The sequence below is a fragment of the Grampus griseus genome (assembly GCF_964374135.1).
Source record: "Grampus griseus genome assembly, chromosome: 11".
NCBI lineage: Eukaryota > Metazoa > Chordata > Mammalia > Artiodactyla > Delphinidae > Grampus > Grampus griseus.
The window spans coordinates 93,981,343-94,008,895 of NC_139005.1; the positions used below are offsets into that span (position 1 = coordinate 93,981,343).

General features: G+C 61.0%; 1 protein-coding gene across 1 annotated transcript in view; it reads left to right on the forward strand.

Annotated features, from left to right (window-relative positions):
• CACNA1I (calcium voltage-gated channel subunit alpha1 I) overlaps positions 1–27,553 on the forward strand; it is a gene marked incomplete at both ends in the record, with an annotated part of 103,387 nt that overhangs the window by 62,306 nt on the left and 13,528 nt on the right. Inside the window, 18 exons of the mRNA XM_082666860.1 lie at positions 1,668–1,974; positions 4,349–4,785; positions 12,399–12,550; positions 13,217–13,402; positions 13,832–13,949; positions 14,669–14,824; positions 15,317–15,410; positions 16,081–16,283; positions 16,946–17,437; positions 17,807–17,907; positions 18,621–18,744; positions 19,049–19,117; positions 19,636–19,820; positions 20,274–20,400; positions 21,708–21,833; positions 24,209–24,298; positions 25,641–25,833; positions 26,368–26,519. Of these exons, the coding sequence (XP_082522986.1) occupies positions 1,668–1,974; positions 4,349–4,785; positions 12,399–12,550; positions 13,217–13,402; positions 13,832–13,949; positions 14,669–14,824; positions 15,317–15,410; positions 16,081–16,283; positions 16,946–17,437; positions 17,807–17,907; positions 18,621–18,744; positions 19,049–19,117; positions 19,636–19,820; positions 20,274–20,400; positions 21,708–21,833; positions 24,209–24,298; positions 25,641–25,833; positions 26,368–26,519 (3,312 nt within the window). The remainder of the gene's footprint in view (positions 1–1,667; positions 1,975–4,348; positions 4,786–12,398; positions 12,551–13,216; positions 13,403–13,831; positions 13,950–14,668; positions 14,825–15,316; positions 15,411–16,080; positions 16,284–16,945; positions 17,438–17,806; positions 17,908–18,620; positions 18,745–19,048; positions 19,118–19,635; positions 19,821–20,273; positions 20,401–21,707; positions 21,834–24,208; positions 24,299–25,640; positions 25,834–26,367; positions 26,520–27,553) is intronic.

The following is a 27,553-nucleotide window of genomic DNA, read 5'->3' on the forward strand; positions in this document are numbered from 1 at the left end:
AGCGACTGTGCCGTTCTTTTACCCTCACAACCCTGGCCACGCAGGGCCACCTGCTTGTTTCCCAGCTGTGGACCCTGAGCCCCAGAGAGGTGAGGTGTCTGGCCTGGGCCACACAGCCGGTGAGGGGTCCTCAGCCTTTGCACGCAGGTCCCCAGGACTCCTTCTGAGTGCAGAAGTCCTAAGCTCGTCCGAGCCTTATGTTTTTGATGGGGAAATGGAGGTCCAGAGGGAATGGGGAGCTGCCGGGTCACCCAGGGACAGCAGCCACAGAGGCGGGCTGGGTAGAGGCTGCCAGGTGTGAGCTCCCAGCGGACGGGGTGGGTCCGCGCCCCTCACACAGGCCTGCTGAGCGGGTCTCCAGGAAATGCGGAGAGAGCAAATGAGTGAGGCATCTTCTTACTCTAGAGGCAGGGGGTTTTCCCAGAGTCCTCTGGGCCAGGAAGCCCCCCCGCTCCCGCAACCCCTCCTGAGCCCCAGCTCCCCAGCTATGCTGTGGGGGAGAGGAAGGAAGGGGGATCAGTGACTGGGGCTGCGGCCTACAGGAACCTTCTGGCAGGCAGCCTGGAGGAGGGTGAAACGCACACTGCCCCCTCCCTCTGGCAGGTGCGAGTCTGCCGCTGAGTCTGTTCAAAGGCTTAGCATGTGCCTGGGAGGCGCCTGCCTCTGGAAACTGGGGCTCTTCTGCCTGCGGTGGCCCCTGGAGCTGGGCCCTGGGACTTGAGGTGGCAGATTCCTAGCACTAGCCAGGTAGCCTTTCCCCATCCAAGCCCAGATAAAGATGCCCAGCTAAGCCCTTTCTGAGGGAAGCTTGTCTTTTCTTGTCTGGAGGCCCAAAGTCAGGGCCGTAGTGAAGGCAGGGCTGGGGTGCGACTCAGGGCCCGGGTAGCCTGAGGGGGGCTGTGCCTCCCTCCCTGCCCTCAGCGCTGATGTCCCAGGTGGGAGGGCAGCCGTGGCCAAGGCCTAGGGGCCTGAGGGGAGAGGGCTTGGAAGCAGGCCTCAGGGGGGCCTGGGGAGCTGCCTGGGCCACCGCTGTCCTGAGCCCCGGCCTCCTCCCAGAGCAAGGCCTCAGCGCTCTTTTCCTGTCCCTATCTGTGCCCGTGCCTCTTCGTCTCTCTGGGCGCTCCGCCCTCCCCTCCTCTCTCCCTGTCCCCACCCGTCCGTCACTTTGTGCTTCCCACACCCTCCGTTTCTGTCCTCTCTGAGCCTGTCTCACTCTCCCCTGGTGTCCCTCCTTGCCCTTGTCTGTCGGTACCCCCCTGTCTCTGGCTGTCTCTTTCCCTGTTCCATGTCTGGGATCCGCCCCTGCCCCTCCTCCGGTCTTCCTTTCGGCCTCTGTATCCCTCTGCTTCTCGCCCTGCCTCCGTCCCTCCACTCCATCGCCATCTCCCCGTCTCCGTCGCCATCTCCCCGTCTCCGTCGCCGTCTCCCCGTCTCCATCGCCGTCTCCCCGTCTCCGTCGCCGTCTCCCCGTCTCCCCGTCTCCGTTGCCGTCTCCCCGTCTCCATCGCCGTCTCCCCGTCTCCATCGCCGTCTCCCCGTCTCCATCGCCGTCTCCCCGTCTCTCTTTCTCCTTCTCCGTCTCCCTCTCCCACCCTCCCACCCCTGCTCCCACCTCCTCTCACCCCACCGTCCCCTCTGTCCCTGTCCTCTCCTCCCGTTGGTCACAGGTGGGCTCCTTCTTCATGATCAACCTGTGCCTCGTTGTCATAGCGACCCAGTTCTCGGAGACCAAGCAGCGGGAACACCGGCTGATGTTGGAGCAGCGGCAGCGTGACCTGTCCTCCAGCACGGTGGCCAGCTATGCCGAGCCCGGCGACTGCTACGAGGAGATCTTCCAGTACGTCTGCCACATCCTGCGCAAGGCCAAGCGCCGGGCCCTGGGCCTCTACCAGGCCCTGCAGAGGCGGCGCCAGGCCCCGGGGGCACCCGGCTCCACCAAGCCCAAGCCCCACGTCAAGGAGCCCAGGCACTACAGTAAGTGGCCCACCTCCCCTGACCTCCAGGGTGCCCTGCGCAGGCCTCGTGTGCCGCTAGCTGGGGACTCAGAAAGAGCACTGTTTGCAAACGTGCCCTGTCTTCCCAGCACAAGCAGAGGTATCCAGCAAGTTCAGAACCCGGACCTTCCCCTGGTAGCTCCAGTCCACACTCCCGGGTTCCCTGCCCCCTTTCCTGACCACCTGCTGGTGCCTGGCCTGGGCTAGCCCTGCGCTTGGGGGACCTAGCCCTGCCCTGGAGGAATTTTCTTCGGATCCCACGTGTGCACAGAGACTCAACCTCCGCCCTGGGAACCACGCTTGAAAGAATGAACAATAGCCTGTCCTTAGTCTTGTGAAACTATAAAATCCCTCCACCACTGTAGCCTGTCTCCGTTCTCACCCCGCTGATCCCCCATGGGTTCCTGTGGCCGCCTGCCGGCTTGCTAGCACACCTGAGCAGCATGTCAGGCACCTGGAATGAAAGGGCCGTGGCCAGCCCTGCAGGGAGAGGCGGGGCATGCTGGGGACACACGAACACTGTGATCTGCTCCTGCCTTGGGGCCATTTCTCCTTCTCCTCTGTAGACGGTTCCAGAGAGTTAGCTGCGCAGGCTTAAAAAGGGGTTTCCATTTGTTTCCTCATCTGTTCTAGAAAACAGTCCTGCGAAGGGAGCAGAGTGAGTAGTATTAGCCTCAGTGTTCAGATGGGAAAACTAACGTCCAGAGGGATGAAGGGGATCCCTTAAGGTCACAGTGTCAGTGACCAAAGCTCGGCATTGGGGACGTCAGAGTTGCAGGCTCTGCTGAGCCCACCTCTCACGGGACGTGAACCGCTCCCGTAGGAGGAGGCAAAGGGCCACAGGAACAGGAGGTGGGCCCCACCCCAGGCCGAGTCCTGCCCCCAGGCAGTGCCCACAAGGAAGTCAGCCGGCATCAGCCCAGAGTAGGCGCAGCTGTGACGGTGGACGGCCCGGCTCCCCGCCGTGGAGTGAGGATGAGGCCGTGCGCTGTGGGAGCCGGCCACCCCCAGGCCCTGCCCCTGCAGGTCTCACGTTCTGGGAACCTGAGGTTCTCGGAGGCAAGCTGGCGGCCAGCCGTCCAGGCGTGGTCTTGGAGGCTCCAGGTGGCCCGTGGGCTGGCCCAGCACGTGGACAGGGGAGCTGGGGGCGGGCAAGGCTGGCACCCCGCGTTCCTGGATGACGCGGGGAGGGGTGTTTACAGCTCAGGGCTTCCTGCTGCCGCCCATCGCCCTCTCCGTGGAAACCTCGTGGAGAGAAGCCCTAGACAGGCTTCTAGAGGGAGGACGTGCCCCCCGCCCTGGGCCTTCGTGCCTCCCCCATCTCCCTTCCTTGGGAAACAAGTGTCAGGGGGCCCAGCCCCATGTACAGTTGGGCTGGGAAGGGCTTTGCCGTGACCTCCAGCACTGACGTGGCCCACCCTTGGGCTTCCGGCTGCCCCACCGGTCTAGAGGGTGACTGAGTCAGAGAGCCTTGTCCAGACACAGGGAGGTGTTTGGAAGCAAGTGTGGAAATGGACGGTAGACATTACAGGTTTTTCTTTCCCTTTAACGTCATGTATTTATATTTTGCTCCTCAAGCCAAACCTGTGTATTCTAGGAAAACACAGACAAATATAAAGAAGGAACCAAACTATCCAGAAAGAGCCCCTCTGACACCCCTTTGAAATGGTTCACAGATCACAGAACGTGGGTCCAAGACCGGCCCAGCTTCTCGCACTCTCCCTGGGCAGCTGGGGGGATGACAGCTCCTGCCCCCTCCCAGGGTTAACCCCGACTCAGCTGTGTCGGGGGGAGTCGTAGGGGTGGTGCTTCTAGAGCAAGGGCTTGCCCCTGCCCCGGCTCCACGCTTCCTCCTTGGTGATAGGCCCCCCACACGGGCGGGAGAATTGAGGAATGCCGAGGCCACCTTGGCTTCCTCTGAGGGGTGTCTACCCTCCACAATGGCCTTTTCAGCCGTTTTCCAAGCTCCATGATATCATGAAGAGGACGGTGGGGAGGGGCTGGGGTTTCTGAAGGGTCTTTCAGTGACCAGACTGGGGCCACGGGGCGGGAAGTGACAGGGCAGGACACGGCTCTGGGCTCATCCCGCGTATTAACCACAGGATCCGCCCCGTGGCCCCGGTGTGTGGGTGTTCCTGGTGCCAGCTTTTCCTCGGGGGCCAACGAAGCCCAGAGGGTGAAGCTGTTTCCCCAGGACCCACGAGCCCCTTGGCCTCCAGGCAGGGCTGGCGGCTTCCAGGCAGACCCTGTGGGCACACACGAGTGGTAACCCAGGTTGGGCCGGGCCTAGTGCGCGCAGGGGCCGCCTCCTGCGGGACCCGAGGCACCAACCCCGGCCTCGGCTTCTTTTCCAGAGCTGTGCCCCCGACACAGCCCCCCGGACTCGACGCTCCACACGCCGGTGCAGCCCGTCTCTGCCATTCTGGCCTCCGACCCCGCCAGCTGCCCGCGCTGCCAGCACGAGGCGGGCCGGCCGCCCTCAGGCCTGGGCAGCAGCAACTCGGGCCAGGAGGGCTTAGGCTCCGGGGGCTCAGGCTCCGGGGGCTCGGGCGGCGGCGAGGACGAGGCCGGCCGGCCCGGGGCCCGGAACGGTGAGGACGGGGCCTCCTTGGAGCTGGAGAAGGAGGACGAGGAGGGGCAGGAGGATGGGGCTGCCTGGCTGTGCGGAGACGTGTGGCGGGAGACACGAGCCAAGCTGCGGGGCATCGTGGAGAGCAAGTACTTCAACCGGGGCATCATGATGGCCATCCTGGTCAACACCGTCAGCATGGGCATTGAGCACCACCAGCAGGCGAGTGTCGGGAGGCGGGGCCCGCGGGGCCTGTCGAACGCCCGCCGTCTGTCTGTCTTCCCCTGACCTGCGTCCCCTTCAGCCACGTGACCTCAGTGCCCAGCCCAGGGCCAGGCACAGAGGGGGTGGAGCTCAGGGTCAACAAGTGACCGAATGGCCCCTTGGGGTGTGGACAGGGGGATGTGGTTCCTTTCCCTCTGAGCCTCCCAGCGTGGACACCAGGTCCCCCACAACCCATCCCCCGCCAGTCCCTGCAGACTCCTAACTTCCATTTGTCGCCTCTCCATGTGACCCTCCCGTCTCTTCTCTCCAAAACGGCTGGAGTGGTCTTTCCAGAGACTGGGAGCGCCCCTGTCCCCAAACTTCCAGAGCGCCCGCTGACCTTGGCAGAAAATTCAGACCTTTCCACTGATATTCAAGGCCCTTTGTGCTCCATCTGCGGCATATTGATACCTTCCGCAGGTGGGACGCCCTCCTGCCCCTCACGTCCCCCACTTACTCCCCGCCTCACCACAGCCCCACGGCACTGAGGGGCCCCAGGGGTGCCCTGCGGAGGCTGTCCCCCATCTCCCTTCTCGGCCAAACCTGTGGTTTCTTCTGTCTTCAGCTCTGGGTGCGTGGGGCGCAGGGAGGGTGTTGGCTGCGTTGATTGGTGTGTCCCAGGCCCCCTAGGCCATCGGGGGTACTGCTGGGGGTTCACAGGTGAGATGAGTTCAGAGAAAGGGTCCCCAATGGGGGATAGCACATGGAGGAGGGCATGGCTTCTGGGAAGTAGCAGGAGCACAGGGAGGATGTGTACAAGAGGGTCTTTGTGGGGACACAGGATGGAGGGCTCTGGGGGGTTCGCACAGATGTCCCCAATCCATAGGTCACACCCCGGGTGACAGCCCGGACAAGTCCAGCCCTGGATCCATTTGGAAAAACATCATTTTCTGCCTCCCACTGTCCCCCAGCTGCTAGGTGGGGTCCCTCCCTTAAGCTGCACCCCTTTCCTATGAGGCACTCCGTCTGGCAGTTGGCGACCCTGAGGCCCAGGGAGGGGATGTCACTGGCCCAAGGTCCCATAGCCAGTCAGGGGCCGAATTTGAACCCACATCTTTGTGTGGCAAGACTGACACCACCGCAGAGTTTAGGGTTTTGACGCCTCCTTGGCTTCCCCGTGGCCCTCTTTCTGCAGGCCCCCTCTCCCCCGCTGTGCCCCGTGGGGGGCCACACTCTCGTTTCCCTCTTCATTTGCTCACCAGGCACTGTCTTCATTCAATTTACTTAAATGCGGCCCCTGGGGCTGCCGCCACGCTCTGCGCGGGGCTGCCTGTCTGCCAGTTATTCCGGCTTAACTAAGTGTCTCTGGGGAGGGCTGGGGAGGCTGTCTGCAGGGTAAAGCTGGTGAGACAGGCAGGCTGGACCCCCTCGCCTAGGGTCCGGCCTTCTGGCCTTTGCCTGGCCCAGCATCCCCGGGGAAGGCCCCACAGGGAACCTGCTCTGTTGGGGTGCTGGCTCTAGCTTCTGGGTGGGGCAGCGCCAAGGGTGCCTGTCGCAGTCCTGCTACACCAGGGCCTGGGCACCATCCCTGCCAGGGGCTTGTGGAACCAGCTCGCAAGAGCCAGTTTTCTCATACTCAAGGATTTTGCAAGCCCATCGTTATAAACAGTTGGTAGCTTGAAATTGGCCATGGTGGGAGTATTTACACCATGGAAATTGACATACGCTGCCAATCAGGGCTGTATTTTTCAGAGGCCCATTTGCCAGTGTACTACTGGTTCCTGCCTTCCCAGCCACCCCTTCACGGCCAGACACGGTGGCCAGGGTGGCTCCATCCTCTGGGTCCAGTTTCTCCCTCTCTCCGCAGCCCCAGCCTCAGGCCAGGCTATGGTCCCTGCCCAAGCCTCCTCAGGGTCTTCCTGCCTGGCCTGTCCCCCCTCACTTCTTCTGCCACGTCCTTTTGGGCAAACTTTCTTTTTTTTTTTTTTGGCGGTACGCGGGCCTCTCGCTGCTGTGACCTCTCCCGTTGCGGGGCACAGGCTCCGGACGCACAGGCTCAGCAGCCATGGCTCACGGGCCCAGCCGTTCCGCGGCATGTGGGATCTTCCCGGACCGGGGCACGAACCTGTGTCCCCTGCATCGGCAGGTGGACTCTCAACCACTGCACCACCAGGGAAGAGGGCAAACTTTCTAGCCTCCAGACGGGGGAGCCTCTTCTCTCTGGCACCGTAGGACCCCTCTTGGTCCCCCCACTGGGTTGCCCTCAGCAGGTGCTCTCTGCCCCTTCAAAGGATCCTCTCTGGCTTTCTCATCCACAAGCAGGTGCCCTAACTTCGTGCCCTTTCCGTCATAGGGATTGGCTCCCTGGCACCAAGTGCCAGGCCGCGAGCCAGCCTGGTGTATTGAGTCCTCACAACCATCCTCAAGACAGGTCTTAACAACCCTCTTCTGCCCACCCCCCGCCCCCCCCCCCCCGCCAATCCCGGCCGCACCTGAAGACCACTGCCAGAGAGCTGCAATTTGCCGCTCCAGGTCTGGGCTCCATCCCTGGTTCTGCTGTCGACTGGTAGGGTGGCCTTGGGCAAGTCACTTGGCCTCCTTCGGCCAGTGTCCCCCATCTGGAAATGGGCACAGAAACCCCCTACTCCCGGAGTAGCTGGGAGGGTTCGATGCGTTACGAAGCCTGGCGCACAGTAGGTGCGCACTCGTTAGGAAAGATTTGTGATACTTGTTGGAGCGTTACCCCACCACCCTCGGGGTAAGTTTACCAGCTGGTGTCTGGAGCCTCAAAAAATTATTAATTAAGGAAAAAGTGAGGGGGAGGGAGGATTTAAAAAATACTCTCTTTAAAGCAGCTCCGAGCGGCAGCCATTGTTTGGCCAAGCTCTGCGCAGGGCCTGCTTGTGGGGGGCGCGAGAAGTTCTGCTCCACACCCCTGGCTCCCACACGCTGCTGGCAGGAAGCCCTCCACCCCTGAGGTTGTTCTGAGCAGCCCCTGAGGTGCTGCCTGCAGAGAGAGGCGGCCTAGGGCTGCCAGGGGCCAGGGAGAAAGGGGGGAGCTGGAGGAGAGGCCGGTGAACGCTCGCAGCCCCTCTCCCGCAAAGCAAGTGACTGCAGAGGGAGGCATCGTGGCGGCCCCTGCCGGCAGGGAGGTTGGTGTGGCCACCGGGTGGGGGCCCAGGGGGGCCGGTGGTGAGGGCAGGACAGAGCCTGGGCATTGCTTTCCGGCTCCATCTGTGAAGTGGGGCCACCCCGGCCTCTGTGGTCACAGGTGCTCGGATGAGGTGAGACTGTGGGTGCCCGTGGTTTTTAGGTGGCCACTGCTGCTAAAATCACAAGGGAGTGTCACCAGGTTCCTCATGGCCACAGCTACTCCTTGCAGGGACTGGCCTAGGAGGAGGTGACAGGGGAAAGTGGGGGTCAGCCAGGCAGTGACCTGTGTGTGACCCATGAGGTGGTCAGATGGTGCAGAAGTCGGCATAGCCCTGGAGGGGAGTGGGCCCGGAACAGTCTGTGACTGAGGCTGCGTGACAGGCAGGTGGGCGGGGTCGGCTTGGGCAGCCAGATTTCTCTGTCATCATTTGCTGTCACATATCTTCCCGGTGTGATCCCCTCGGCAGCCCCCAGGGCAGGCGGGGTGAGTGTCTTGTCCCCACTGGGCAGATGGGGAAACCGAGGCTCAGAGAGGTGGACTGCCTTGCCCAGCGTGATGCGGTGAGAAGCTGAGATGCTGAGGTTGAATTGGAGGTTCCAGGAGGCCGACGGGAAGGGGTGGGGAGGCACTGCTCCTGGGAGCAGGCTCTCTCAGCCCCTCCCTCTCCCAGCATTCGCCCATCCCGGCCCATGACTCCTCTGGAGCTGCACCAGGCTGTCCTGGAGCTAGAGGATGCTCACCACGTCGGACAACAAAGAGAGGGTCAGGCTTTATTCTCTTTTCAGCAGTCTCAGCAAGTCACTGCCAAGCCAGATCTGGGGTGACTCTGGGAAGAGGAAGATGGAGTGGCTCAGTACCTGACGTTCCAGCTCTGTGAGGACTTAGGGGAGAGAGACACCAACGTGAACTGCAGTTGGGGAAGACTTCCTGGAGGCGATGGCACTGGAGATGGATCCTAAAGGATGACTGGGATTTCATTAGACAAAGGAGGGACAGACGCAGGAGCATGGGCATTCCTACGAAAGACCCTGAGCCCTCAAGGAGGATGTGCCCATGGGGCAGGGCAGACAGCCCAAGAGGCCAGGGGCTGTCAATCCATGAAGGGTCTTGAGACTGGCTCTATCCTTAGGGCAGTGGGGAGCCATGGAAGGCTTGTAAGCAGGGCAGTGACCTGTCCGTGCTGAACTGGAGCCTGAGGTCAGAAGAGTGGTGCAGGTGAGGGCACCTGGGCCACGGGGAGGTGGGGCGGGCCAGAGGGAGGAGACCTGGGTTTGAGATCGAATTTTACCACTGCCTGGCTGTGGCCAGGGACAGTCACTTCTCTCTGAGCCTCAGGTTTCCTGGCTGTAAAATGTGGATGCTATAGGGTGATGTTTGAGCTTCGACAGGATAATCCGTGGAAAGTGCTCAGCACCGCCTGGCACATGGGAGGTGTTTCAACACCGGCTGCCGTTGTTATCACGAGGATGATGTTGGGCTCAAGGGGTCCCTGGGGGCAGCTTGGAGACCCCTGTCCAGCTGGGCCCTTATCTGGCCCTGCAGAAGTGGCCAGAGGCTGGGCAGCTGGGCCTCCCAAGCCTGGCGTCCAGCAGGGATGAGCTGGCCCTGCCCCTGCCCCGTCTCCCTCTGCTTCTGGCCTCACCTTCAGGTTGCAGCCCCTCCTCAGCGGCCCTCTATCCTCCTGCCTCTGGCTTAACCTGGTTTTTCTGCCCTTCGGCACCTCCTCTTCCATGGGGTGGGCCTTTGCCATCTCCAGCCACCTCTCTGCAGTCTCTGTCTGTCTGTCTGCCTGCTCTCTCTCACTTTCTGGCTCTGTCTCTGACTCAGTGCCATGATCTTGGTCTTTCATTATGTGTTTGTCTCTGTTTTTCTCTCTCTGTCTTGTCTCTCCACACCCTGCACTTGCTTCTCACTCCCTGGGTCTATATTTGTCTGTCTATCAGTCCACCTCTCTTTCGAGTCTTTCTCCATCTCTCTCGTGGCTGCCCTGTCCCTCTCCACATACCACCCCCTTTGGTCTCTCACTCACTGTGTATTTGTCAATCTCTCTCTCCCGCTCGCTGTCTCTCTCAGAAAAATGCTCGTAGGAGTGATGGATGGTCCATTAGAAAAAGATTAACAGGTGTGCGCTCGACTAGAGAAACAGCTCTTGCGAGGGAGGAGGGGAGCAAGTGGGTGACCTACCTTTCGGGGAGAGCAGAGCTGCAGGCTCCGCATCTGTTTCAGGTGGGCGGGAGTGTGTGTGCAGTGCGTGCGGCCCAGAGCAGGGTGACTGCCGTTACGGCCTGTCAGCGTCCAAATCTTTCACCTCTGTTTTGGGGGCCTAGGAAATTGGTGGCTCTGAGTAGCATCTGGGCCCTGGCTCAACCAGGGATGCCGGGCCCCAGCCCCTCCCCCACTGGGGACCTCTCTCAGGGTCCCACTCCCCTTTTGGGACCATTCTGTGAGTCAGATGTAATTACAGATGGAAATGGTGCCTTCTCCTTTTATCTGGCCTTGAGAGGAGCCGGCAGTATTATTAGATTTCCCAGGCACCAGGCGGGAAGCGGGAGGGCTGGGTTGTTATTTTTTTCTCTTCTCCTTTTGGCCCAAGTGGAATCAAAGTCAGGTGCCTGAGGCCCTGTTGCTCGGTGCGGGGTTGGGGGTGGGGCGCTGGGGGGAGGGTGGCTGGGCTGGGGTGGGCGGTGCTGATGCTGGGAACTCTCCCGCCTCCCAGCCCGAGTTCGGGCTGGTCTCTTCGCCTGGACAACCTTCTCCTCTCCCTGTCACCCTCTCCCCCTCTCGGCTTTGAGGTGTCCCTGAGATGTCACTTTCTATAGGAAGCTGCTCCTGACTGCACTGCCCTGTTCCCCCAAACCACCCTCAAGTTCCCTCTGTTTTCATCCCCGCCGAGTGGTTTGTTAACTTGCGGATGGGCTTTGCCAGCGGAGCCTGCGCTTCTCAAGGGCAGGAAGAATGTGCTGATTCATTCACCACCACCCACCCCGGGTAGCACAAGCCCAGCCCCTGACGATGCTTGGGAGACCTGTGGAGTGCACGCAGTGATGAACAAGTGGATGACGGATGGACGGGTTCGGGGAGGTGTGGGTGTGGACACCGGGAGAGCAGTTCGGAGTCTGACTTGGTGGCTCTGCCACAGCCTTGCCGGGTGGCTCTGAGCAAGGCAGTTCCCTTCTCTGAGCCTCAGTTTCCTCATCTGTAAAATGGAGCTGCTAACAGTGGCCTCACAGATTGACGGTCAGTAACTGTGTTGGGGTTGAGCTCAACACGGGCACATGTTCAGGCCTAACAAATGGCCCTTCCCTTCTCCGTGATTCAGGCGGAGGGGCCAGGGCTGGGGGAGGGGCAGGGAGAGAAGGGTCTGGAGCCTTGTACGGCCCTCATCTTACTCCATTCCCTCGATTTATGGATGAGGAAACTGAGGCCCGGGCTGTTGGGGGGAGGACCTGGAACCCCACCCCCAGTCGTGGCCAACAGGGTGGCCTGTTTCATACACTGGGGTTCCTTGCGTGGTCCCACTTGCAGGGGTGTCACCTACTGCTAATAACCAGCAAGTAAACAGCTCCAGGGGCAGAGGTTGGATCTGCGGCCAGAGGGGCCAGTCTCCCTCTGAGCAGCTGGTGACTTTGACCCTTAACCTCTCTGGGCCTTCGTGTCCTCCTCTGAGAAGCGGGAGAAGTAAGCCCCACTGACCAGGTGGTCAGGTGGATTGAGAGCCGTGGTGGCACACAGTAGGTACGCGGTCTCTGTCCTCCCTTCCCAGGGCAGATGGTCTCCAGCCACCCACAATCCTGAGATGGCCATTGCTAAGGAAGGAAGGAGGTGAGGGGAAGGCTGTGTAGGGAGGTCTGCACAGGCAGGGGTTAAGGGTGGAGAATTGGAGCCAGGCTGCCTGGGTTCAAACCCTGGCTCTGCCCCTTACTAACTGTGCAGTCTCAGGCAGGGGACTGGCCTTCTCTGAACCTGCTTCTTCATATGCATAATGGGCTCTCGTGAGGGACTAAGTTACATGACGCCTACGAAGTGTACAGGGCAGGTCCTGCACGTGCTCCCAAAATGGGTTAGGGTCGTGGGCAAGCGGGGTTTCCGCAGCCACTGGTTTGCCTTCTTGTCTTGCTCTGTGTCTAGCCATGTAACCTCTGGCTTGTTTCTGAGCCTTAGTTTCCTTATCTGTAAAATGGGTATCATAATGTGGCCCTTCGTGTGCACTACCAGCATCATTGCCAACTTGGTGGAAGGTTAGCCCCATGTGTTCCCATCTCAGTGGACCTCTCAAGACAGCAGAGATGAGGCAGCGCTGTAGGTTTCTTGAGGCCAAGTGCAGGGGGAGGATGGAGCTCCGGCAAGGACACTGACCTGCAGGTCGTGGAGCCGGGGTGGCAGAGCCGGGCCTTCCCGGAGGTTCTAGAGCTGATGGGTATCCCGGCAGCCCTCTGGCCTGACCGGGTCCGCGTTCCCTTCCCCGACACCCCCATAGCCCGAGGAGCTGACCAACACCCTGGAGATCTGCAACGTGGTCTTCACCAGCATGTTTGCCCTGGAGATGCTGCTGAAGCTGGCCGCCTTCGGGCTCTTTGACTACCTGCGGAACCCCTACAACATCTTCGACAGCATCGTTGTCATCATCAGGTGCCGACCTCCCCCCCCAATCCCGCCCCTAGCCTGTGGGCCTAGAAACAGAACGGGGTGGGAGGGGGATTTAATGCACTGACCCCAGCCAGTAAATGAAGTACATAAGATCAAAGGAAGCTGATTACACTGAAATACAGTTATCAAAATATTTGAAAATTTGTGATATAGCAGTGTATGCACTTCTGAATTAATTCATTAAATAGCAAGATACAGCAGTGGGTCCGTGACTACGATCATTCCAAAGAAAGGATGAGGATAAGTAATATCTGGAAACACCTGTATCAGCTGTCATGTGATAGAAAAGTATCAGTGATTTCGATTGGCCACGAGGTCACAGGAAGTGCTAATTCTCTGCTGTTTGTTGTTGACGTTCATAATCAAAAGAATGTTAAATCTCAAAAAGAGGTCAGTGATATTTATGGGCCATAGACTTCTTGCGGGGGGTGGTCCATGGAATCCGGGTTCAGAGCCCTGGCTTCAGGGTGCCACGAGACGCAGTGACCTGTCAAACAATACCCATTGGATGAATGAGTGAACGAATGGAAGCTGTCCATCTCTCCACCCACCTGGCCTCTCCTCCTTCCTTTACCCTCGTCTCCTCCCGGCCTCCCTCTGACCCTTCCTGCCTCTCTCCCCTTCCCACCCCTGCCCGGCGGGCTGCAGCATCTGGGAGATTGTGGGCCAGGCAGACGGCGGGCTGTCGGTGCTGCGGACCTTCCGGCTGCTGCGGGTGCTGAAGCTGGTGCGCTTCATGCCTGCGCTGCGGCGGCAGCTCGTGGTGCTCATGAAGACCATGGACAATGTGGCCACCTTCTGCATGCTGCTCATGCTTTTCATCTTCATCTTCAGGTGAGTCCCGCCCACCCTGGGGCCACACCTGCGGGGCCTGCCGGGCCGTGGGCAGAAACCTGGGGGAGTGTGGCTGGTTGAGCTTCTCCAGGCAACACCCCAGACCTGGATACGAATCCTGGCACCATCACTTAATCCCCTATGGCTCCGGGCGAGTACTGCCCCTCGGAGCCTCTGTGCTCACGTCTGTAAAATGGGACCCACACTGGCCCCTCCCATCTTAGTGGGTTGTTCTGAGAAGGAAACAAGGTGGGTGGGCAGAGAGCTCTGGGTGTGTGAGTCCCTTGAGCCACCTCTGTCTCTCCCCCAGCATCCTTGGACCAACACTGGCCCCTCCCATCTTAGTGGGTGGTTCTGAGAATGAAACAAGGTGGGTAGCAGAGAGCTCTGTGTGTGTGAGTCCCCTGAGCCACCCTGTCTCTCCCCCAGCATCCTTGGCATGCACATCTTTGGCTGCAAGTTCAGCCTCCGCACGGACACGGGAGACACCGTCCCCGACCGGAAGAACTTCGACTCCCTGCTCTGGGCCATTGTCACGGTGTTCCAGGTGAGCCCCAGCATGCGTCCATGGGTGTCTGGGGAAGGGAGTTCTCCCAGGATCACCTTTTGGAGGTGCCCCCAGCCTCAGAGAATCCAGGGGAGAGCAGTGGCCTGACAAGGAGGCCCCTCAACCCCGGCCTCCGGTGGCCAGGCTGGCGCAGCGCTGGCTCTGGGAGCTGGACTGACTGCCCGCTGCCCGTCCCCGCCCCCTCGCTCCTGCCCTGAGACTGTGGGGTTAGGATTCTTCCCCGAGGCTGTTTCCTCACGTGTACTGTGGCCATGGTTGAGTGGGTGTGTACACACAAGTGTGGTGGGGGCAGAAGGAACAAGGGGAGAAGGCAGTGTGGGCTTGTGCCCTGGGTGGTGGGATACGGTGCTGAGAGGGTGGGGCTGGGGAGCAGCCAGGAGGGAGCACCGGTCCGTGGGGCGCACGTGTCAGGGCAGGAGTGTGTGACGTAGGCCTCGAGGGTGTGGGCGGGCCGGGCAGCAGGAAGAGGTGTGCGTGTGCGTGTGTGTGCGTGTGTGTGTGTGTGCACGCACACACACACATGCACGTGCATGATTCTGCGGCTCTGCCCCCAGCTAGGGCCGTGGTTTTCGAGGACCCTGGGTGTGCCCGAGCGTGTGTGAGCGGATGCTGTAGGTGCTCATGGGCTGCGACGTGCCTGCACCTAGGGCACCCAGTGGGCTGGGGGGCCTGAGCTGTCCTCCCCCTTCCCCGCACAGATCCTTACCCAGGAGGACTGGAACGTCGTCCTCTACAATGGCATGGCCTCCACCTCCCCCTGGGCCTCCCTCTACTTCGTTGCCCTCATGACCTTCGGCAACTATGTGCTCTTCAACCTGCTGGTGGCCATCCTGGTGGAGGGCTTCCAGGCGGAGGTGACTGTGGCCCTGGTGGAGGAAGCACCCCTTTGGGGCCTGCACGAGACTGGGCGGGGGGTGGTCTGGATGGAGGAGGACTGCGATTCAAACATCTAGCAGGCAACAGGTCTCCAGAGGAGGGGGTTGCCAGTGAGGTGATGAGCTTCCCATCACAGGAGGCATGCAAGTGGGGGGAGATCTGCATCTAGGATCCCTGCCTCTCCCCCAGGGGTGTAGGCCTAGGCTTCTCCATCTCTGAGATCCTAAAGTCCCCAAGATCTGGGATTCTGGATCCTGCCTCCTTCATTTTCTGAGGCTTTGGGGACACTTACAATCAGGCAGATGTGGGTTTGCGGCCTAGGTCCTCGTTAGCTTCTCGCTTCCATTTTCTGAGCCTCAGTTTCCCCATCTGTAAAATGTGGGGGGGGGGTGAAAACACCCATTGAAAAATTCAGGAGGGAGGGAAGGGCTAAGCTGACTTTTGTTCCAATGTGAGGGACGGTCTCCCAGGGCGACGCCAATCGCTCCTACTCGGACGAGGACCAGAGCTCATCCAACATGGAGGAGTTTGACAAGCTCCAGGAGGGCCTGGACAGTGGCGGAGGTAAACGGACCTCCACTCGTCACCTAGGAGGCCAGGACTCTTCCCCAGATCTAGTTGGGCAGAGGGCACAGCATCTGGTTTCCCCTCAAGCCAAGGCTCGGGACTGCTAATTCTCTATGGTTTGTTGGTTACATTTATAATTGAAAGAATTGCTAAATCTCCAAAGGTCAGTGACATTCATGGCTCTCCTGAATTCTAGCCACAGGGGTGGCTGCAGCCCACCCTCACCCCTCCATACAGCTGGCCTGTAGCGAAGAGCCTTGGGCCTCAGGATGCCTGGGTTTTGTTTAGCACCACTGCGCAGCTTGGAAGAAACCTCCCAGCCCAGGCTGTGTCCTTCTCAGTAACCGGGCTAAGCAGGCTCTGCCTTCTTCCTGCGCTGGGCATGGGAGTGAGGTTCCTATGTTGGGTGAAGCTCGGAGCTGGCCCTGAACACAGAAGGCAAGGGATCCACTCATCCAAAAATAAAGCTGAGAGCCTTGCAAATGGGGCAGAGGGGAGGCACATGTGACGGGGTCCAAGCAGGAGGACTTCCTGGTGGAGGAGGTCTCTCCAGAAAAACTCTTCATTTCTGTTACTGTCCCTGTCTGTTTCTTTGTCTCATGGCTTCTTTTGCTCTTGTTCTGTCCTCTTGTCTGCTCCTCCCTCTGTCTCTATCTGAACCCTCCAGATCCCAAGCTCTGCCCAATCCCCATGACCCCCAATGGGCACCTGGACCCCAATCTCCCACTGGGTGGACATCTGGGCCCCACTGGGGCTGCAGCATCCGCCCCCCGCCTCTCGCTGCAGCCAGACCCCGTGCTAATGGCCTTGGGCTCCCGCAAGAGCAGTGTCATGTCACTGGGGAGGGTGAGCTACGACCAGCGCTCCCTGGTGAGTCCTCGTGGGGTGCTCTGGTTGGCTACTCCCTGCTGGGTGTGTGCTGAGGGACCCTGAGAAGTGTCTGCCAGTCCAGCCTCAGACTGGTACCTAGGCTTAGGGCACCAGACTGCCCAGCCAGAAACAGGCAGGGACCATGTCTGTTGCCTTCCTGGGTGCCCAGGGACAGAGCAGGACCTGGCAACAAGGAATGAGTGAGTGAATGTACGAATGGTGCCAGTGGGTCTGGTGTAGAGAGGTGGGTTTTGTTTTAGCAGCAACGTGTAGGGTTAAGAGCCGGGCCTTGGGGTTGGGCCTGAGCTTGTATCTGGCCTCTGCCACTGCCAAACTTTGTAACCATGACCAAGTTACAGCCCTTCTTGAGCCTCAGTTTCCCTTCCTGTAAAATGGGAAGATGCCCTGACTTACTGTACTGTCATCAAGGGAAGGGAGGTGGCAGGAGGGACATAGCCACACAGGGGAGGTGCCCATGTGTCTGTAGATGTGGATGGAGTGAGAGGCAGAGCAAGGAGAGGACCTCTGGGGTCTAGCCCCTTCTGTCCCCCACTGGCCAGGTGGGCAGCCCTCTTTGGGCCTCAGCAGGTGTGCAGGCTCCCTTCAGTCACAACCGTGGGTGTGTGTGGTGGCGCTGACCGGAGCCCCGGGCTTCCTCCCAGTCCAGCTCTCGGAGCTCCTATCACGGGCCGTGGGGCCGCAGTGGGGCCTGGGCCAGCCGTCGCTCCAGCTGGAACAGCCTCAAGCACAAGCCCCCATCGGCGGAGCACGAGTCCCTGCTCTCAGCGGCAGAGCGCAGCGGCGGCGCCCGGGCCTGCGAAGGTGCCCGGGAGGAGGGGCCGCTGCGGGCCGCGCCCCCGCACGCCCTGCACGCCCCGCACACCCCGCACGCCCACCAAGCGCAGCATGGTCCCCACCTGGCGCACCGTCACTGCCACCACCGCCGGACGCTGTCCCTCGACACCAGAGATTCGGTGGACCTGGCCGAGCTGGTGCCCGCCGTGGGCACCCACCCACGGACTGCCTGGAGGGCGGCAGGCCCGGTCCCCGGGCACGAGGACTGCAATGGCAGGATGCCCAGCATCGCCAAGGACGTCTTCACCAAGATGGACGGCCGCCGGGATCCCGGGGAGGACGAAGAGGAGATGGACTACGTGAGTGCGCGAGGCTCTGGGGGCCACGGAGGGTACCACGAGGAGGTCAGCTGGGACGCAACGGGGAGTGGTCGAGAGGTGGCGCTGGAGTGGGAGGGACCGACAGGGGTCCCGCCTAAGGGGGACCCTGGCCATGGGGAGAGGGCTTCAGGTGGGTGAAGAGGGGGCGGGGCCGGAACACCTCTGAGCTGGGCCCGCCCCTGGGAGAGAAGCCCTCCCTGACCGCCCTGGGTGGGGTGAGGGTTCTGGTCTTGCTGGGAGAGTTCGGAGGTCATCCAGCGGCCCCACTTTGCTGGACGGTCAGGGTGGGTGGATATGAGCGGCTCTGGGCAGCGCTGACCCGCCAGCACCCCGTCCTCCCCTTGCCAGACTCTGTGCTTCCGCGTCCGCAAGATGATTGACGTCTACAAGCCTGACTGGTGCGAAGTCCGCGAGGACTGGTCTGTCTACCTCTTCTCCCCCGAGAACAGGTGGGCAGGGCCAGGCTCAGGGTGGCGTTAGAGTAGGGGTTTGACAGGTTTGGGAGGGAGAGATTTCTGGCAAGCCAAGCAGGGCCATTGGCAGGGCGCGGTGGGGAGGTAGGGGGCGGGCCTTCCGGCCCTGTAGTGGGGGGTCTGCTGGGGAGGAAGGGGTTCGTGTGGGGGCTTTCCTGGGCATCTCCTCTAGTCTAGGCCATCCTGTGCTGGGCACCAGGTTGGATAAATCTTCCGGTGACCTGGGTGCTTCCATCTGGAGGGGGGCATCCGAAGGCTTCCTGGGGGAGGAGGCCTTTGTGCTGGGCTTTGGAGGCAGACAGCGTTCTATAGATGAAGAAGGGGTGGTAGGAGGGGGAGGCTGGTCCAGGTGGAGGGAGCAGCCCGACGGAAGGCCTGGGGGCAGAAGCTGAGGCTATCAGACAATGTGTCCGTGCAGCCGGAGGACAAGGCTTAGAGATTCGGGCCAGTGTTTGGAAAGCTTTGCCAGGGCTAGGCGGGTGCCAGGAGCTTGCAGTGTGGTCAGCAGAGGTGGCTTCAGGTGGGCATCCCGAGCAGAGACCTAAAGCCGCCCCCTGTTGTGTGGCCAGAGAAAAGAAGGGTCAGCTTCCTCCAGGCCACCCTGGTTCTCATGTGTTCCTGGGGCCTTCCTCCTGGCCAGGGTAAGGGGCAAACTGACACTCACGTGGCCCCCTGCCCACCCTGCCCAGGTTCCGCGTCCTGTGTCAGACCATCATCGCCCACAAGCTCTTCGACTATGTCGTCCTGGCCTTCATCTTCCTCAACTGCATCACCATCGCCCTGGAGCGGCCCCAGATTGAGGCCGGCAGCACCGTGAGTGGCTGGGGCTTTCGGGCGGTGGAAGGAGCGCGGCAGAGGGACAGGTCCCCAGGGCCTGCTGAGGGACAGCATGCTGGGCTGGGAGGGTTGGAGAGCCCAGCGATGCTCTCCATGGAGAGCCATGGAGGGGGATGCCATGGAGGGGGATGCCATGGAGGGGGATGTGGCCAGGAGCTTGCCTCTGGAGAGGGGCCGCCTCCTTGGACTGTGAAGCGGCGGCGTCTCCTGGGTGCCCCTCGGCTGAAGGCAGACCAATCCCGGGAGACCCTGGATCCATGGCATCTCCTGGTTCTTTCAGGAACGCATCTTCCTCACTGTGTCCAACTACATCTTCACAGCCATCTTTGTGGGCGAGATGACACTGAAGGTACCTGGCTTCACCTGGGACCTCTCCTCCCCCTGGCCCAGCCCCGCTCCGCTTGTCACTCACCTGCCCCTCAACAGCATTCCACAGGTGGCCTTGGAGGCTCACCCCCACTTGGTCCCAGCCACTGGGTTGGGTTCCTAGGACTGGGGAAGGCGGGATGCGGTCAGCTTCGTGCCCGCTGCCCAGGAGCTCACAGCCCATTTCCAGTGTCGTGGAGGTACCTGCTGCAGGTGCAGGGCACAGCGGTAGGGTTCTGTCTAGGATGCTTCCCAGAGCACATGGCTTCAAGTTGGGTTAACCAGATGTGCAGGGAGAAGGGAATGGGGTGCTTCAGGGAGTGGCTCCCTGGGTAGAGGGAGACCTATAGCCCGCCTTCAGAGGGGGCGGCAGGGCACGTGTCCGCTCCAGCCCACTGCTCCCGGCTCTCCCATGCCTACCTGGCTCTGCCCCTCGCCCGTCTGATCTCGCTCCACCCTCCCGAGGAGTCTGACTGACCCCGCCCCTCGCCCCTCCCCCAGGTGGTCTCGCTGGGCCTGTACTTCGGTGAGCAGGCGTACCTGCGCAGCAGCTGGAATGTGCTGGATGGCTTCCTTGTCTTCGTGTCAATCATCGACATTGTGGTGTCCCTGGCCTCGGCCGGGGGAGCCAAGATCCTGGGGGTCCTCCGGGTCCTGAGGCTGCTGCGCACCCTGCGACCCCTGCGGTGAGGACCCTCGCACCCGAGGATGGGGGCACCCTGCACTGTCCAAGGACGCCCCCAGGGTCTAAGTGAACCCCTCGGTCTGGCCACCCACACCCACTCAGTCCTCCATAGCCTGTGCCCAGCACCAGCTGAGCAGGGCCAGGGTCACACCTGTGGGCCCCGCTCCTGGGGGAGGAGCCTGGAGCAGGTGCTGGAAGGCGGGGCTGAAGGTGGCCCCCAGGGCTGCTACCCACTCCCTGTGAGTCCTTCGTGGCTCACTGCCATCTCTGGGCGTTAATATCTAGAGGAGGGTGTGGTGTGGATCCCAAGGGGTTGGGGTGAAAGCACAGTGCCTTGCTGTTCATATAGATCTGGAGCCTGGGAGCCTCTGCTCTGGTGACTCTGGGCCTAGCAGGGGCTGTCTTCAGGCCTGGCTGACGGCTAACGGTACCCTTGACCCCTTCTTGCCTGCAGCGTCATCAGCCGGGCGCCTGGCCTGAAGCTGGTGGTGGAGACGCTCATCTCTTCCCTCAAGCCCATCGGCAACATCGTCCTCATCTGCTGTGCCTTCTTCATCATCTTCGGCATCCTGGGGGTGCAGGTGAGGGGCACCCAGGCGGGGCAGGGCATGGGGTGGGCTCTGCAGTCGGGGAAGAGGCTCCACACTCCTGCCCAGCTCTCCAGACCTTGTGCCAGGTGGCCCTAGTGGAGCAGCCATGGTCCCTGCCAGCAGTTAGCTCCCATTCCAGGGAGGGAGACAGACACGGCCCAGATGGCTGACTGCAAGGCAGGCTGGGTAAATGGCAGCCCAGGGGTGGGCTGGGGACAGTGGGGAAAACGCCTGAAGGAGGTGGCCTTGGCACTGGGCCTTGAAAGACAGGAGGTTTGGGCAGGTCACGGCGGGGGGAAGGTGTGTCAGGGGCAGATGGGCAACGTGTGGGGAGGCGGGACCAATCAGGGCACGTGTGGAGAGAGAGCCCCGGGGCTACTGCTGGCATGGAGAGATGAGCCGGGCCGAGTGGGGAGAGACCTGGAATGGCAGCTAAGGAGCTGGGGCTTGGCTCCTCTGGGGTAGGGGTCATGGAGGGTCTCTGACCCAGGCAGGGCCTTGAGCTGACTCAGATTTGGGGTTGGGACCCAGCCCGGGTGTAGAATGAGGCCTCGGGGGGGACAGCAAGTAGTGGGGCAGATAACAGAGTGTGTGCTGGGGGGTGGCAGAGTGACCTGGGCCTTCTGCGGTCTGAGCTGCTGCTGAGACCCTATCTCTTGAGGGTCTGAACCCTGTGCTGAGGCCCCCAGGCTCCCCACCTGGTCCTGTGTCTGGGGCTGTAGGTTTGGAGGAACCCCGTGCACAGGTGTCCTTTGGGGTTGCTGAGAGATTCACAGCGTGGCCTCCTGGGCAGAACGGGCTTGGTGTGGACCCTGTGTGGACAGTGGCCTTGTCCCTTCCAGGCAGTTGACATGGAGAGGGCTTGGGTCCCTAGAGAGCGTCCCTTTACGTCGCTCTGTCTCTCGGGGGTGTACAGGCAACTTCCTCGCGTGGAGTCACTGCCCGAATCCCCAGTGTGGGTACTGGTGTCTGATCTCTGGGGTCTGTGGAAGAGTAAGAATCAGACAGACCAGGGTGTGAAGCTTGGCTCTGCCCCTTCTTAAACCTCAAATGACTTTGGGAAAACCTCCTGACACCACCGGGCCTCAGGTTCCTCACTCGTTAGATGGGATGCGAGCAGCCCCGCTTCCTGCTGGGGGACTTGGAGAGACGGTGGGATGGAGTGGTTGGCTCAGGCCGTACAAGGAGGAAGTGACCCCGAGGGGCGGGGCCCTCTTCTGATTTGCACTCCCCCCCCCACCCCCTGGGAGCACTGGCAAGATGGTCACTAACCCTGTGACCCGTGTCCCTGCCCCCAGCTCTTCAAGGGCAAGTTCTACCACTGTCTGGGCATAGACACCCGCAACATCACCAACCGCTCCGACTGCGTGGCCGCCAACTACCGCTGGGTCCACCACAAGTACAACTTCGACAATCTGGGCCAGGTGAGTGCCCCCTTCTGCTCTTGACCGGACCCATCCCCGGTGGCTGGGGTGACAGCTCTTTGGTGCCGACAGCCCTGGGATTACAGACCAGGCTCCAGTCCCCCCCTGCCAGGGCTTCTGCTTTGCGAGCCTTGATTTCCTTTTCTGCAGAATGGGTAGGGGTAGAACTCACTTGGCAGGTAGCGTGAGGCTGAGGGACCGTGAATACAGGTGTCCAGCAGGTGCCTGGCATTTAGGAAGTGCTTTAGTGGACATTGGTTCCTGGCCCCCACCCCCTGGCCGGGGGGGGTGCCCAGACAGGCATTTTTGGAGTCAGCCAGACCAGGTGTGAATCCTGGCTCTGCCACTTACTGTAGGTGTGGCCTCTCTGAGCCTCAGTTTCCCTGTTGGTAAAATGGGAGTGTTACAGGCCACCATACAGGCTGTGGCAGAGACTAAAGTGTATCCAGCTCTGGCCCAGGGTGGGTTTCTTCTCCCATCACCCATCTCCTCTGGTCCCTGCTCCAGCTGGCAGGCAGGCCCCTGCCCAGTTCCTGCTTTGCCCTTGGTCCCCTCTCCTGGGGGCCTTCCAGGCTCGGCCATCTGAGTCGTGTCCCAGATGAGAGCCCCCCGCTGGCTGCCTCCAAAGAGCTCCCCCCACCCCCAAACTGCTCCTGTTTCTTGAGGGCCCACCTAGGTGACTGGGTATGACCAGCCTGGGAGTGCCTTCCCCAGTTCACACAGGAAGGGAGCAAGGATCCAACTCTGGGTGGCCCAGGGCCCGGGCCTCTCTGCTGAGGACCGTCCAACTGTATCCACGGAAGCGCTCATCCCCAGGGATTCCACTCCCCGGGGCCCCTGGGAAAGGAGCTGTGGGCCTCAGAGGGGCAGTGAGTGGCCGGGAAACGGGGTCAGGAACTGGGTCCCAGTGACCCCACCCCTCCAGATTCTCCAGAAGTAGTACATTTTCAAGTTCTTAACAACTCAGTGGTTGGTAAGACAATGTTTTATTTTTTTAATTTAAAAGATTTTTATTTTGTTCTAAGTGTTAATTATTCATTTGGCCTCCCCACACAGTATGTGGGATCTTAGTTCCCCGACCAAGGATCGAACACGCGCCCCCTGAATTGGAAACGCGGAGTCTTAACCACTGGACTGCCAGGGAAGTCCCGAGACAATGTTTTAAAAGAGATGTTCCAGGAGCTGAGGGAAAGCCACTGGGGGCCCTTTATGATCGTGCTCCTGACTCCCTGACCTCAGCGCCAGGCCCAGGCCGGGCCGCTACGGAGCATCCCCAGCTCTTTCCCGTTCTGGGCATGCTTGATGCCAGGCTGATGCCCGGGGACCCCTGAGTAGGGTGTTCTCAGCCTGCAGAGCCACGTGGGAGGTTATGGCATGGCCCGAAACCTTGGATCCCTTGTGGGGCCATTTATCAGCTGTGTGTCCTCAGGCCAGTATTGACCCTCTCTGTGCTTCAGTGCCCTCATCTGTAAATTGGGATCAGTGACAGCTGGTCTGTGATTCCAAGGTTCCAGGCCGTCTGTACTTCAGGCCTCTGTGATCCAGGGGCTCACGGGGACATTTGCCCCTTGGTGTGTGAGGGCTCCGTGTACCTCCCTGGCAGGGAGGGCTCCCTCTTTGTTCCCTGCCCTGCCCTCCTCCTGGGCCTGAGCCCTTTCCGGGCAGCCCTCAGCACCATTCCCGCCTGGAAGGGAAGAGGATGGGTCTGTGCCCTGGGTGGGCCGGAAGGAGGGGCCAGTTCAGGGCAGGAGACCTATCCTGAGGATGCTTCGGCCTGCCGTCTGTGTAGGAGCCTTGGCTGGCTGTCTCCTGGGCATCACCTCTGTTTCTAAAATCTGTTAGTTGGAGCAATTATTGCCATTTACAGGCGAAGAAGCCGGGGCCCAGAGACATTAAGTCACACAGCCAGTGAGTGGCCGAGCTTGGGCTGGTCCTGATTTCTCTCACGAGCTCCTGTTTTCAGGTGCCAGAGGCAAGCTTGGCGTGATGGTGGCAGGGTCCCACATGTTTGTCAGGAACCTTCCAGTTTAAAGTCTCCGCTGACCCTCCCAGCCAGCATGGCAGGCAGTCACTGAAGTGTTAGCGCCGTTCTGTGGGTGAGAGGAAAAGGCCTCGTGAATTTTCCTGTGCAGTTAATTTCAGAGCTGAGACTGGAGCCCAGGACTCCCGGCCCAGTCTCACTCTCTTGCAGTGCCTGCAGGGCTTATGGCAGGCCCGCAGGGCACCCTCAGAGAAGGTTTGTTGGTTGAGGACACAGCTCTGCCCTGGACTTGGGGAAGGTCTTGTCCCTCTGCCTCCCAGAGCTGTGGAGGGGGCAGACGCAGCCCGAACTGCCTGCGCCCATTGCCCCTGTACCCTTTCCTCCCGGGTTCCAGGCCCTGATGTCCCTCTTTGTGCTGGCCTCCAAGGACGGCTGGGTGAACATCATGTACAATGGACTGGACGCTGTTGCTGTGGACCAGCAGGTGGGCGTGGCTGGGCCAGGTCCGGCCCGGGCAGTCGGGGAGGGACACGGTGTCTTTGGGGCCCCGGGGTCTGAAGCTGGGGTTTCCCACTGTCAGCCACAGCCCGCCCCTCCTCGTCCTGGCCTGCACCCTGCCCCACGAGGGCCACTCCCTGGCTGGTGTAAGTCACTGCTCTGTCTGCCTCGCTCTGTGCAGGGCGAGCGCTGCGAGCTGGCCCCGCCAGGAGGGCTGCAGAGCCCGTGTGTGGAGAACTGAGGGTGTGGGAGGAGGCGGCTGACGCAGGGAAGCAGGGTGGGAAGGTCAGGAAGACCTGTGCACGCCTCCGGGGGTGGAGCGTAGCTGAGCGCAGTGGGTGTCAGTGAAGGGGTTAGAGCGAGGTGAGCTTGCGGGAGCTTCGCGGGGCTGCTGGGTGAGGATGGATTTAGGAGTGGGAGGTGGAAGGGGTCAGGGAGGAGGCTGGGCCCGAGAGGAGGCCTGAGCCCTCGCTCCCAAGATCCCCCTGAGAGTGGGGATCCCCTCTGGGGCTAGGCTGGGACTTTAGGCAAGACACGCGGCTGACCAGGGTTGGCAGTGTCATGGCTGTGGGGGCCACGGGAGAAGGAGCAGGGAGATTGTCTTGGTCACGACAGGGCCCATTCAGTGAAGGAATCGGGGCTGGGGGCAGCGCCTAGGCCTGTAAGCAGGCTCGGGCTCTTGGCCTCTCGGGCCTCACCCCGTAGACTCTAGAGCTGGAGGTAGAGGTGGGACTTGGGGATGTGGGGGGAATAGAGCACGTGGAGACATCCTCCTCCACGTTTTAGTCTGTACCCTCCTGCCTGCCACCCCTACCAACACACACACACACACACGCACACACACACACACACACGCGCACACACACACAGACTCCATCAGGGTTGCGCTCTCTCCTCTGCTGGCTGCTTTGCTTCCTGCCTTGTTTCTAGATGGATGAATAAATGGGTGAATGGTTGGATAAATGGACGGATGGTGAGTGGATGGATGGGTAGATGGAGGAATGAGTCTATGGATGGAGAGGTGGGTGGGTGGGTAAATGGACGGATGATGAGTGGACGGATGAATAAGTGGATGGGGGACGGATGGATGGTGGGTGAGAGGAAGAAGACAGATGGCGGGGAAGGGGAGGGCTCTCTTTGCTGAGCACCATACTTGTGCCAAGCAGGGTGGGCACTTCCTACCTCTGCCTCCTTCAAATCTCCCAGCTGCCCAGGAGGCTGCTGCCGGTGCCCCCACCGCACGGAGGCTCGGCGAGGTGGGGCGCGCCCTGCACGGTGGGCCCCCCGGTGCCCGAGCAGCCTCCCTCAGCCCCATCTGGTCCCCGCAGCCGGTGCCCAACCACAACCCCTGGATGCTGCTCTACTTCATCTCCTTCCTGCTCATCGTCAGCTTCTTCGTGCTCAACATGTTCGTGGGCGTCGTGGTGGAGAACTTCCACAAGTGCCGGCAGCACCAGGAGGCCGAGGAGGCGCGGCGGCGCGAGGAGAAGCGGCTGCGGCGCCTGGAGAAGAAACGCCGGAGTGAGTGGGTGACGCGGGGGGCGGGGCTCAGGGGCCAAGGCCAGGGCGTGACCCCGGCCACTGGGCCTTTGCAGCCAGAAGGGAACAGAGAATATGGCCCCCAGGCCCCTGGCCTTGCCCTTCCCCCAGCATCCACCTGTCCAGGTGACCTGACTCCTCTCGGTGTCCGCCCAGAGTCTGATGGTGACCCCACTGCCCACCTGCACGAGACCCTGGCAGCTCAGTCCAGGAAGAGGGCAAGGGCAGAGCCTTGATGCCCCGCCCCCAGCAGACCGGACTCCCCACGTGGGCACGATGGGGAGAATCAGCGCCCTCTCTGCCACCTTCCCTCACGTCCTACCCCTTTCCCTCAAGGCGCTCTGGCTTGGGGGAAGAGACCTAACTCTGATTCCCAGGGCCTGGGGCAGACTGGCACCTCTCCCCCTGGCTTCCTCCTGCCCCTCCACCTCGCGCTCCGTGTGCTCTGCCTCCACCGTGGCCCCAACCCTCTGTGGTCTGTGCCGCTCTCCCCCTGCCGCCCCACACCCCCTGCAGAGGCCCAGCGGCTGCCCTACTATGCCACCTACTGTCCCACACGGCTGCTCATCCACTCCATGTGCACCAGCCACTACCTGGACATCTTCATCACCTGCATCATCTGCCTCAACGTGGTCACCATGTCCCTGGAGCACTACAACCAGCCCACGGTGAGCCCGGCCTCTGGCCCGAGGCCACGTGGTGGGGCTGGGTCCTCAGCAAGGCCCCACCCCAGGGGCTGAACCGTCCCCACCGGGGGTCCTGTGCTCAGGAGGCGCAGGGCCTGGTAGGACAGAGGAGTGAGAGGGAGAGGTCACTCGGTCCTCGTGAGCGGGGTGGGGCGGGGGTGAGGGCAGGAGGGATGGCATCTGGACCCAGCCTTGAACATGGGTGACGGTAGCTGTGGTATGTTCAGTGTGACTCTGCAGGACACACTGCAGATATTAACTCTCTAATCCTCACAACAATCCTAAGGTGTGCCCGGGGGAGGCTTTTGTAGATGAGGAAACCGAGGCTCAGAGAGATAAAATGTGCTCAAGTTACTCAGCCAGTGAGCGGTGGAGGCAGGACTGGAGCTTTGATTTGCATTCAGGGCCTGCCAGCTGGCTCCACCACTACGGGGCATGTGGAGCCTGGGGGAGGGGCAGGACCGCTGGGGGCAAACACTGCGGTAGGAGAGGTGACCAGTTCCCAGCTAGTTGCAGGCGGTGTGCGTGAGGGACACGTGAGGGGTACGTAGGGGCAAGTCTTCTTAAAGACTTACTGGAGTGGGGGAAGGAGGGGAGAGCAGAGCCTTCAGATGAAGAATTAGTATCTTATTTTAAATGGTAGGAGAGGAATATTATAAGTGCAGGGAAAAGGAAGGCAACCACTGGTGGAATGGAACAGTAATTGTAGAACTTCTAAATTAACATGAAGAAATAGAATAGTAATAGTTCACATTTACCAAGTATTTATTCTGTCCGGTGTTGGGCTATTACCTCATTTAATTTTTATAGCAACTTTCTGAGGGGGGTGCTATTATCATCCCCAATTCATAGATCAGAAAACTAAGTCCCAGAGAGGTCAAGTGACTTGCCAAGGTTACACAGTGAATAAGGAGTAAGTGCTGAGTCTGGATTCAAATCTAGGCAGTCTGGTTCTTAACCACAACCCTTAACCATTACCCCATACTGCCTCCATAGAGTGGCAATTGGACCAAGCC